General features: G+C 39.5%; 1 protein-coding gene across 2 annotated transcripts in view; it reads left to right on the top strand.

Annotated features, from left to right (window-relative positions):
* LOC107564670 (doublecortin domain-containing protein 2) overlaps nucleotides 1-11,827 on the top strand; it is a 33,445-nt gene that overhangs the window by 4,109 nt on the left and 17,509 nt on the right. For both annotated transcript variants that reach the window (XM_016249806.1, XM_016249805.1), the window contains exons 2-3: nucleotides 2,955-3,006; nucleotides 10,263-10,339. In XM_016249806.1, coding sequence (XP_016105292.1) covers nucleotides 2,955-3,006; nucleotides 10,263-10,339 — 129 coding nt within the window. The remainder of the gene's footprint in view (nucleotides 1-2,954; nucleotides 3,007-10,262; nucleotides 10,340-11,827) is intronic.

The raw sequence follows: 11,827 nt of genomic DNA, 5'->3' as shown, positions 1-11,827 counted from the left end.
ATCCATCCATCCATCCATCCATCCATCCATCCATCCATCCATCCATCCATCCATCCATCCATCCATCCATCCATCCATCCATCCATCCATCCATCCATCCATCCATCCATCCATCCATCCATCCATCCATCCATCCATCCATCCATCCATCCATCCATCCATCCATCCATCCATCCATCCATCCATCCATCCATCCATCCATCCATCCATCCATCCATCCATCCATCCATCCATCCATCTATCTATCTATCTATCTATCCATCCATCCATCCATCCATCCATCCATCTATCTATCTATCTAGCAAACGTTTACATGACACATATATGATAGCAAAGTCACAAAACCTGTGAAATAGCACAAATGGAAGTTTGGGAATCATCTAGTGACCAAAACATGTGGCACAGATGAATACTCTTCAGAGTCAGCTCTGACTTTAATCAAACAACATCAAGAGGTGCAGTGTTGGGGAAAGTTACTTTTAAAACTAGTGCATTACAATGTTGCGTTACTCCCTTAAAAAAGTAACTACTTATGTTACTTTGTTACTTTTATGGAAAGTAATGCGTTATGTTACTTTTGCGTTACTTTTTTAATCTGTGCAGGGCTTGCATGTTTGTTTTTAATATAAAAAGTTATCGTTTTACAAATGTAAAAGCCCTTTCACAACACAAGTGAAATGAAAACGCTTTAGGCTGAAGGACATTTAAATGCATGTCTGTACAGTAGAGGGCGCTGCTCAAACTAACCACATGAAGAATATGACGCAGAATACACTCTTCAGCAATAACAAAAATTAAACACAAATGTGTCATTTTTGCTTTTTAGTATGGTTGAAGGTCAGTAGCAAAGACATTGGTTAATAAAATGAGATTAAATACAACAAACAGCCACCCACAATTACTCTATACACAAAGCATCAGGCTGTCTGAGTTCACATGAACAACGGTTAAAGTTACTCGTCGTCAGGCTACAGAAGAATACCATAATTCCTCCGTTCAGTTAGGCCTACGGCATCGAGAGTCACGCAGACCTAGAACAACCCAGCCACAACACATAATTGGAAATAACATGCCTTACCTTAACACAGAATCGACCACACAGTCCAGCATTTATATGTTTTCTACTAATCTTTGAGTTAACATGTACTAAACATGAGTGGAATTTGCACCGCTGCGCCCCACACCTTGATGCTCATGACAAGAATAGCATGTATAGTTATCTATATTCAAGTGAATTAGGTTTAAATCGCCGTCATGCATGAATGAATGATATTTTTGCAATTTCACACATAATAATCCACGATGATCACATTACACAAAACTGAAATTTCACATCAAAATAACACATTGTCAATATTTTTTGAGACCCCCCAAAATTTCACAAATCACGTTTTCAGGGGAGCCCATGTCTTATTAAGGGGAGCCGAGCTTCCCCTAGCTCCCCCGGAGTTCGCACCCTGATTGCTGGTTTGTATAACATTTTGATTTTGCATTTGAAGGTTTTTATTAATTTTGAAGAACACTGAATGTGTTTGTGTGCAGTGAGATGAGTAAACACGTGTTGATATTTAGTCTAGAACTACAGTAAGATCATGTTCACACACAACACTCTGCTCTTACTCCCAAATACTCTCAACATGGCAACACCAGAGCTGTCAGTCAAGACATAGGAAACAAAGTAACTGGAGGTACTTATTTGAAAAGGTAACTCAGATATGTCCTTCTAAATTAAAAAGTAAAGCGTTACTTTAGTTCTGATTACGTCTGATTACGTAACTCGCGTTACTTGTAATGTGTTACCCCCAGCACTGATGAGGTGCATCCTGATATGTTTTTTTTTGTTTACTATGGAAAACAGTTTCCACAGCGTAAGAAAAACATATCTGTAGAAAGAAAGATAATGTCCTGGCAGAAAATGACCACATTTTCCATTTAGTTTACAGACATTTCCTTTACCTTAAGAAACAACGCAATACAGGTCATCATTTAAAATATGGGGAAAACACCTCTGAAATATCAATACAGAAAAGTCCTTCAAATTAACAAGGTGTTACAGACTTACATTTTACGGACAATGTACTAATGTATTTTAGAGAACTTTTTCTTAGAGTGCATGTTTGGTGGACACATGATGATGCTTTTCCTTCACTATTTGATTCAACTTCAATAAATGTTTGTAAATGTTAGTTTTGTAAAGAAATTCATGTGCACGTGTACATCCACAGGCCATCCAAGATTAGGATGAGTTTGTTTCTTCATCAGGTTTGGAGAAATGTAGCACTGCATCAGTGTCTCAGCAATGGATGCTCTGCAGTGAATGGGTGCCACAACAACACAATAATCCACAAAATCAATTAACATCTTGTGTTTGTGTCAATCGAATCAATCATTAAGACTTTAAAACTTCAAGCTGTTGCTTCTGGCTAAAATACAAGTCTATAATCCATAATAACGCTTCCCAAATAACGCTGAAAAAGTGTCCTGGTGTGAATCAGGAGAGAAATCTGCACAGATCAAGCAGCGTTTAAACAGCTCTAAACACATATGTGGCTGGATTAAAAAACGTCTTAATGCTGGATTAGTTTCAGCTTTTGTCTTCTCCAGATGTTATCTGATGGACTGGAGTGCTGTGGATTACTTGTGATGTTTTTATCAGCTGTTTGGACTCTCATTCTCAGAGCATCCATTGCTGAGACACTGATGCAGTGCTGCATTTCTCCAAACCTGATGAAGAAACAAACTCATCCTAATCTTGGATGGCCTGAGAATGAGGACTTTTAATTTTTATGTTGAACTCTTGCTTTAAGTATGAACTTTTAGATCAAACACACATTTTAACTAAATGTATTGAAACATTTGACTAGCACCGTCACTGTTTTATGGCCACTTCACAAAGATCTTCACAAATTTTGCATTGTAAAAGGAAAAAAAAAGTAATTCAGCTCACTTTCTAGTTATTTACAGATAGGACCCAGGAAGAAAAAAACGCTTCAGCCCAATGGAGTGGTAAGAACAAATATTTCTTTATATCAAAAATCTGTGTATGTGTGTATACATTATAACTAATGCAAGCTCAACTCCTATATAACACACTGTTAATCACATTAACTAAGAACATCTCAAACACTGAGTGTAGCAGTCAATCACTGCACTAGTTTGGAGGTTAATGGAGTCAGTCGGGTATATACTGTATGTTCATCCACACGTCCCTCAGGACTCTGAACTAGAGCACTGAAGGCTGACAGTCGACCACAGGAGGTTTAGACACTGGCAAACAAAGCCAGTGATTTAAGAGCATGTTTTTCAGCACACAAGCTATGTGTTTAAAGGAATCCTGGAGCATTAGTGTGCTAGTTCAGCATATCGCACCTGCTTTAACGTTCAAGAAAGACTACCTGAGCGAGGTGTCATGTTTAGACACACCGTCTGCGTTGTCGTCTGGAAAGAATCACTTTGTTGTCGACAATGAATTATTAACCTCTGAATTATTATCCACCTCCTTGGATGCATATTTAAGTCTATGGCTCCGACCCAGAGCGCAAACAAAGCCTCCGGAGACCATCTGAATGACACTTCATATACTCCCGCAGAACTCAAGACTAGTTAAAGCACACAGGAATGAAAAGAAAGAAAGAAAACCAGCACAGGGACTTTTTTTTACGACAGTCTTAAAATTTGATGAACTCTCTTAGGCAAAGAAAGGGAGTATCGTCACACCTGCTCAGCTCCCACTTTATTATTGCGCTGAACTAAAGGGCTGTTGCCGTGGTAATTGGTGAAACAATGCCCTAATCATCATTAGGCAAGATTGAACAGGTTATTTTATTTACGACGAGGGCCACACTTTGTTCCTACTGGCTCCTGATTGTCTCAATTAGAGCGGCCGCTTTGGTTTGGCAGCGTCCCAAAGACGCGATGTCCCTCTGCTCTTCACACAGGCGTGCCGCGGGGTTACCAGGGGATACGGCAGGGGCCCGAGAGACACCGAAACACTAGATGAGAGCAGCTGTGTGTCTGTGTTTGGTCTGAACTTCAGAGTGTTTTTTTTTTTTTTATCCAGTTAGATAGGACTATTTAAACTGAACTGAGCCATTACTGCCTTTAACTGAAAATTGACTGTTTACTATTGTCCTTTGCATTATTGACACTATTTTCCCAATTAATGCTGTTCAGTTGCTTTGACACAATCTGTATTGTTAAAAGCGCTATATAAATAAAGGTGACTTGACTTGATCAGCCGCTTCCTAGCCTGGTCATCAATCCCAAGAAGTCCAAGGGTCCTCCAAAGCAACTACCCTGCGAAACCCCTGCAGCCAACCTACACCAGCAGACTCCAAGCCTTCCATCCTTGCTAATATTTCTTAAGCTTACACTCATGTGCTTCTTCTGTCCTGTCTTTCCAAGGTACTGTCAACATGATAAGTACCACCTGCATGGTAACCTTCGACCAGGGCACAATATCAGGTCTGTGACTCGTATGGGTTATTTCCTCTGGGAATCTGAGCTGCTTCTTAAGGTCTGCCCGCATCTCCCAGTCGTTTGCCTTGGACAGTACTCCTTTACTCTTCATTTCTGTTGCTGTGCTTTCCCCAGACTTAAGGAACTGAATGAAACAAGGCCCCTTACGAAGTTGTCTTGGCTTCTTTTATGCCTGCTTCACCCAGGCAGCTCTCTACCAAGCGCCATGTATGGAGATTTGATAAATTAGGTAGAGTGTCGTATACAGAGAACAACAAAAACTTAATCCAGCAGTCTTCCTTGCTCCAGATGTCCAGCCAGGTCAGAACTTTCTCTCGCACATTCTTCCTATCTGGCCTGTTTAGTCATGGCTGCAGACTTAATATCTGCAAAGTTATGATGCTGAATGTTCAATGCAAACAAAGATATCGTCTTTTAAAATCATGGCAGTTTAATGCCTACAAAAACGTCTCGTAGGGACTACAATGAGTTACTTCCTCGCCTGCTGTGATTTGGTTACTGATGTTACTGGTAGCTGCAGCTTGCCGCCTGTACTATACAAGCCTATGGAGCATAAGCTTTACAGAACGCCCAACCATCTCCTTAAACAGTTGTTCATCTTCCTTTCCACAGTAGAGGTGGGTACCTCATAAATGAGCAGTAGCCAGAGCACTCTGGCTAGGACTCCTTGCTGGTATCCCCAAGCCTTATGCTTGCCGGGTAAACCCCTCTTCTTCAAGAATGTCATCCAAGTTTCAACTTCCTCAAACATTTCCATCACACTCTGCCTGTCATTGAGGTCTGCCCTGTACCACTTCCTCAAGCTATTCACTGGCTTTTCTTGAATGATTGGAATAGTGTCCTATTTGATCTTAAAGTGAAACTGATCCTGGACATGCCTCTTCCTCAGCACCTAACTTCTTGACTTTGCAGGTTTGAACTCCATCCTTGTCCAATCGGTGAGCTCAACCAAATTCTCCAGCATCCATCTTGCTTCAGGTACTGATCTTGCCATAATGGTCAAGTCATCCATGAATTCTCTGATGGGCACCTGTTGGGTGCCATTTGCCAATACTGCCTCCTGATGTAAACTCTCTGCTGTCTCGACAAGGAGGTTCGTTGCTGCTGAGAACAGGATGACTGGCTGAGACAGGGTGACTGTGTTAGTTCTAGGGCTGAACGATTTTGGAAAATAATCTAATTGCGATTTTTTTTTACCAATATTGCGATTGCGATTTAATATGCAATTTTTTTTAAAGCTCTTTATGTTATGTATTATTCAACAAAGACAAGCTATACATCATTGTAAAGTATGACCAACACACTATTAGATAGATTAAACATAAATGTCCTTTTCTGTAGGCCAGGCCTATATGTTATGATGAAATTAGGTGATGCATGAATTGATATGAATGACATTTTTATTTAACAACTACAATCACAGTATGTTGAATTTTCAACCTTGTAAGCATGTAATAATTATGACAACATAAAGCACTGAAAAATAAGCCTGGTGTAAACATTAATATGAAAGTCAGTATCAAATCACACAAACTAAAGTAGATTGCAGAAATATAAAAACAAATCTGCTGCTTTACCACACTACTTTAGGTAATTCAAAGTCACTGTAATAAACATATGTAAACATGTGCACTTTTTAATCACTGTTAACTCTAGACCAGTGCTTCTCAAACTTTTTTGGTTGCGCCCCCCTCAGACTACCAAATAATTTCACTAAACATTATGAAAAATTTATGTTTTTTTAATTTAAAAAACCTACAGGGAAAAAAACACCTGCATCACTTGAAACATTGAAAAATAGCATAGAGAGAATAACTTATTATTCTCTCTCTGTTATTTATAAATTTTTTGTGGGTTTCTTGCTGTCCGCTAAGGCATAGGACACACAGTCTGTCCTCCTCACCAACGACATTAAACACGTGTCTACACCGGACGCGAGCGGCAAAATACAGTAGAAACCATTATAATCAGTGACGCTGTGTACACTGGATGCGATGCGACATTAAACTGATGTCTTGTTCTATTTATAATTATTTGCACCGGTCGCTTTGTCGCGTCAGTGTAGAGCTGTTGCGGCACGCAACAACTGTGGTGTCCGGTATAGACCCGGTGAGTGAAGCCGAGAGCAAGATATGCCTTGTCACATTTTCTGCAAGCCGAGAGCAAGATATGTCTCGTCACATTTTCTGCATTTATCTTTTAAATGACCAGCACCTGCCTGGGTCTTGTGCGACTTCATCTATGGCTTTTCTCTTCGCTTTCACAAACCGATCCATCTCCCATTCTAAGTTACGTCCTTTGGCTGTTTACTTATTTCTTTTCTTTTTCTGCTGATGGCCCGTGCTCGACTTGAAGCAGCGCTGCTTAGACCGATGGGTGTGTGTCATCAAAGTACTGAGAGAGCTATAAGAGCGCGGACGTCTCCTTGTGCTTTCTCTCGCTTGCCGTACTTTGATGTCATACACCGATCTGATCTTCAAGTCGAACACACCTCTTTACTCTCGCGTGTCACGTGACCGTGTAATCGCAGCCTCTGCGATTGAAAAATCAAAATTTTTCATATTGCGATATTATCGCAAATGCAATTAATCGTTCAGCCCTAGTTAGTTCCACTAACATATGGGGTATTGTATTGTCCCATAGGCGTTGGTCAGGTCAAGCCACAAAACCACCAGGTCACCATGGTTCCTCTCTGAATCTACAATTATTTTAGAGATTGCACTGGTATGCTCAAGACAACCAGGAAGCCCCGTAACTCCAACTTTTTGAACTGATATGTCCATAGACCTGTTATTCAACATGAAAGTGGTCTCTGGCTTCTTAACCAAAATCCCCAAAAAAGATCTTACCCTCCACAACGAGGAGTGATATGGTACGAAAGTGACTGATATCTGTGGGATCCTCCTCCTTAGGAATGAACCATCCCTCCGTAACCAACCATCAACAGCAAGAAAGTCCTTCCTCCATGCCACTTTCAGTAACCTCCAGAATTGCTTCCTGAGCCTTTCACACTGCTTGTACACCTTACAGTATATGGTATACCATTTGCACACTACTAGTAGGTTGCGAGCTACTTCATCTTCATCTGGTGTCTCTTCAGACCCCTCTAATTTTTGCATATCCTCCCACATCCGACCTGGAATACATCACTTGGCACTTCCAGTGTCAATTGTCCATCCTGGGTGGTCATAACTGTGTTCTGTCCTGTGGGTCGATTACCGTCCCTCGCTCTCGCACGATCCAAGAGACTGACTCAGCATGGTGCAGAGGGAGGTTTGTAAGGCAGAAGAAGATAAATGGCATGGTAAGTCTGCAGCCATGAATACACAGTGCAGCTAGTTGAGGTGGGAATCTGTGTGAGAGAGGGTTCTGACCTGGCAGGACATCCGGAGCATGGGTGACTACCAGATTAAGTTTTTTGTTGTGTTCTGTATATGATGTTTTACCTACTCCATCATACATCCATACATGGTGGTAGGTAGAGAGCACCAGTTGTGCACTCTGTGGAAAGCCAGCTTACCTTCAGTGTGTCCTCTCCTCATGCAGGTGAAGTTTGGTGGATGGGAAGTTTTGGTGTTGACATGATCAAATTTTAAATCAGCTGGTTGCCGGGGTGAAGCAGGCATGAAAGAAGCCAAGACAACTTCGTAAGGGGCCTTGTTTCATTAAGTTCCTTAGGTCTGGGAAAAGCACAGAAACAGAAATAAAGAGTACAGGAGTACAATATAGGAAAACGACTGGGAGATGCAGGCAGACCTTAGGAAGCAGCTCAGATTCCCAGAGAAAATAACCCATACGAGTCTCAGACTTGATATTGTGCCCTGGTTGAAGGTTACCATGCAGGTGGTACTTACCGAGTTTACAGTACCCTGGGAAAAGAGGACAGAATAAGCACAGAGTGTAAGCTTAAGAAATATTAGGAGTTGATTCTTGAGTGCCTACAGGAAGAATGGAAGGCTTGGAGTCTGCTGGTGTAGGTCTGCAGGGGCTTCGCAGGGCAGTTGCTTTGGAGGACCCTTGGACTTCTTGGGATTGATGACCACACTAGGAAGCGGCTGGTAGTAAACATCCCTGAACAGACAGATCTAGCAATGGCTCAGAATGCTGCAGGTAGTCTGTTGACCGGTAATCAAAAATTGTATCACGTTACTCCCATTTTAACTGGCTACCAGTTAAAGTGAGAACTGAATATAAAAAAAATAGTTTTTAAATCAATAAATGGCCTAACACCAGGTTATCTTTCTGTCATGCTACATTCTCAAAATCCATATTGGTCACTTAGGTCTGGGGATCTTGGATTAGAGGGGACCAAGCTGTTGCGATAGCAGGCCCTAAACTATGGAATAGCCTACCAGTATCAATCCAAACTATGGCATCTATGTCTATTTTCAAATTAAAGCTTAAAAATAACTTATTTACTGTGGCTTTTCAGAATTAATTAATTATTTATTGTTGTGCATTTTATTTTATTGATTGTAATTTGTTTGAATTTATGTATTGATCATAATGCTCTATTTATAAGGACGAAGTTGCAATTTAGTGCATTGAAAATATATTAACCCTAAACATAATACTGATAAACGCACTGCAGTTACAATCAAATATCATTAAGTACTTTACATGTGCTTTAATATGTTAGTCAATGTATCAAAATATGTGTACTTCTTTAAGAAATAACATACGATTATTTAAGAAAAAAAAACATTTGACCAAAAACAATGACCTTCAAAAATGACCAAAACATTTTCAAGTTACAATTATATAATGAATATGGGCTTAAAGTGCACACTCTGAGATTTAATTTGAGGGTAATCGAAATTGAAGGAAAAGTTAAGGAATTACAGCTCTTTAATATGTACCTCGTAAGTAATTGGACAGTTGACTCAAAAGCTGTTTCATGGACATGTGTGGGCTATTCCTTCATTATTTCTACATCAGTTAAGCAGGTACAAGGTCTGGAGTTGATTGTCATTGTGTAATTTGCTTTTGGAAGCTGTTACTCTGAACCCACATCATGCGGTCAAAGATCTCTCCATACAAGTGAAACAGACGATTGTTAGGCTTCAAAAACCAAACTAATCCACCAGAGAGATAGCAGGAACATCAGGAGTGGCCAAATCAACAGTTTAGTTCATTCTGAGAAAAAGAGACCGCACTGGTGAGCTCAGAAACATATAAAGACCTGGACGTCCACGGAGGACAACAGTGCTGATGATCAGAGGATCCTCTCTATGGTAAAGAAAAACCCTTTCACATCATCAGCCAAGAGAAGAACACTCTCCAGGAGGCAGACGAGTCTCTGTCAAAGTCTACGATCAAGAGAAGACTTCACCAGAGCAAATACAGAGGCTTCACCACAAGCTGCACACAAGGCCAGGCTAGACTTACCCAAAACATACAGCAAAAGCAACCCAATAGTTTTTGAAGGTAAAAAGTGGATTATTCTGCAATGGCCGAGTCAATCTCCTGATCTCAACCCGCATTTCATTTTATGCATTTTATGTTATATTTTTGTTCAACCCCTTGAATTAAAGCTTAAAGTCTGCACTTCAATCACATCTTTATTGTTTTATTTCAAATCCACTGTAGTGGTGTATAAAGATGTATATGTAATTATATATAATTATAAAGGTGGATTCAGATTATCATGAGCATATTAAAATGTTTAATGTCTTGTGTACTACACGTTTATGTTTTGATTGAACTGGATGTTTGTCAGCTGTAGTTTTTGCTAGATTTAACTCCTCTGCAGATCCTCACCCCTTATTTTTTCCTGTGTGAAGCTGAAACCTGTTCCTCAGAGTCGTGTGATTGTATCTGCCAGATTCCTGAAGCCCATCAAAGAGCCCTGTGCAATATTGTAAGTACTGTTTATTTATTTATTTCATAATCCTGACCTTCTTCTTGATAAACTTCATAACGTCATGCAATAATGCTGCAGATTTAATCAAATATCTCTGTGGGATACTAAAAAGCTTAAGCTATTAGTTCACTCAAAAAATACATATTCTGGCACTGTTTATTCTCCCTCCTGTTGTTCTGTGGATTTTTGGAGGAATCTTGTAGCTTTTTTGCACACAGCGATCGCTCACAGTGACCACAGCGGTCAGACTTCAAAAGAGAGAGAGACAAAACTGGAAAGTTTGAGTATAATACGACAAACTTATAAATGGCACATTAAAAAGTGTCAAGACCACATTTATTGTTTGTATTTTGTGAGAAAATAGATCTTGAATGCCCAGATTTTGTTTTATACCCAAAGTGACAAAGCTTATTGTGACTGTTGCATGGTAGGCACGCTCCAAATAAAGATTTGTTCACGCAATAACTGAAAACAACCCAGAATAAAAGACTTCAATTAATCCAAATTAAGACCAATTAAAACTGAGAAACTGATATTATTATCCAACACTAGAATCCACAAATCTGACATGTTTTCTTGTTGTAGTTTATCCTCATTGTGTGCTCGAAATAGACACTGACAAATGGTTAAATCATTCGGATGTTTGGGAGTAAATATTGATGGCATTTGCATTTTGGCTTGAGCTATTCTTTAATAAGTTAATGCACCAGCACTATTTCTGTATTTATGCACAGATGTACCGTATTCGTTTTGTTTCTTTGTATAATCCAAGCTAATAGGGAATGTTCTCACAACTTTGGTTAGCATTCTGACAAGGTTATTTCACAATCATGAACAAATAATTTTTTCAATACTGTTAATAGAATGTTTGTTCAAAGTTATCTCATCTTTAATAATGTTTTTAAAATGTTAGCACAAGAACATTATCTGTGTTTCAGTTGGACGTTCATCTAACATTTTTTAAAGGCAGCTGCTATTTGCACTAAGCACAAACAGCTATAGATTCTATTTACACTGTTAAAATAGCTTATTGCAAATAGTGGCAATTATCTGCACCTCAGTATTGTAGAACATTATAAAACAGTACACAATAATAATGTATTGAGTGTAAATTATAATGTTAATTCAAATTATTAAATGCATGCCACCTTATTGGTACATTAAAACCCTCCCTACACCTATCCTAACCCTACCCAATACTTTATTTTCAACTTTTTGATTATTTCCTTCATTTTTATTGAAAATAAATGTCTTTCCGATGTGATATGAGATTTGAAAAGGGAGTAAAAATGTTTGTCAAAAGGCAAATTCGAACTCGGGTCGATCACGTCAAATAGACTTTGACATGCGCTTTACTATCTACGCTACTGGAGCTGTTGTTTGATATGCATATTGTGCAATTTTGACTATCCCAATCACACACAAGGTGTGTGTGTGTGTGTGTGTGTGGGTGTGTGTGTGTGTGTGTGTGTGTGTGTGTGTGTG

The sequence above is a fragment of the Sinocyclocheilus grahami genome, unplaced genomic scaffold, assembly GCF_001515645.1.
Source record: "Sinocyclocheilus grahami isolate Dianchi unplaced genomic scaffold, SAMN03320097.WGS_v1.1 scaffold954.1, whole genome shotgun sequence".
NCBI classification, from domain to species: Eukaryota; Metazoa; Chordata; class Actinopteri; order Cypriniformes; family Cyprinidae; genus Sinocyclocheilus; species Sinocyclocheilus grahami.
This window is presented reverse-complemented; position numbering and strand designations above follow the sequence as displayed.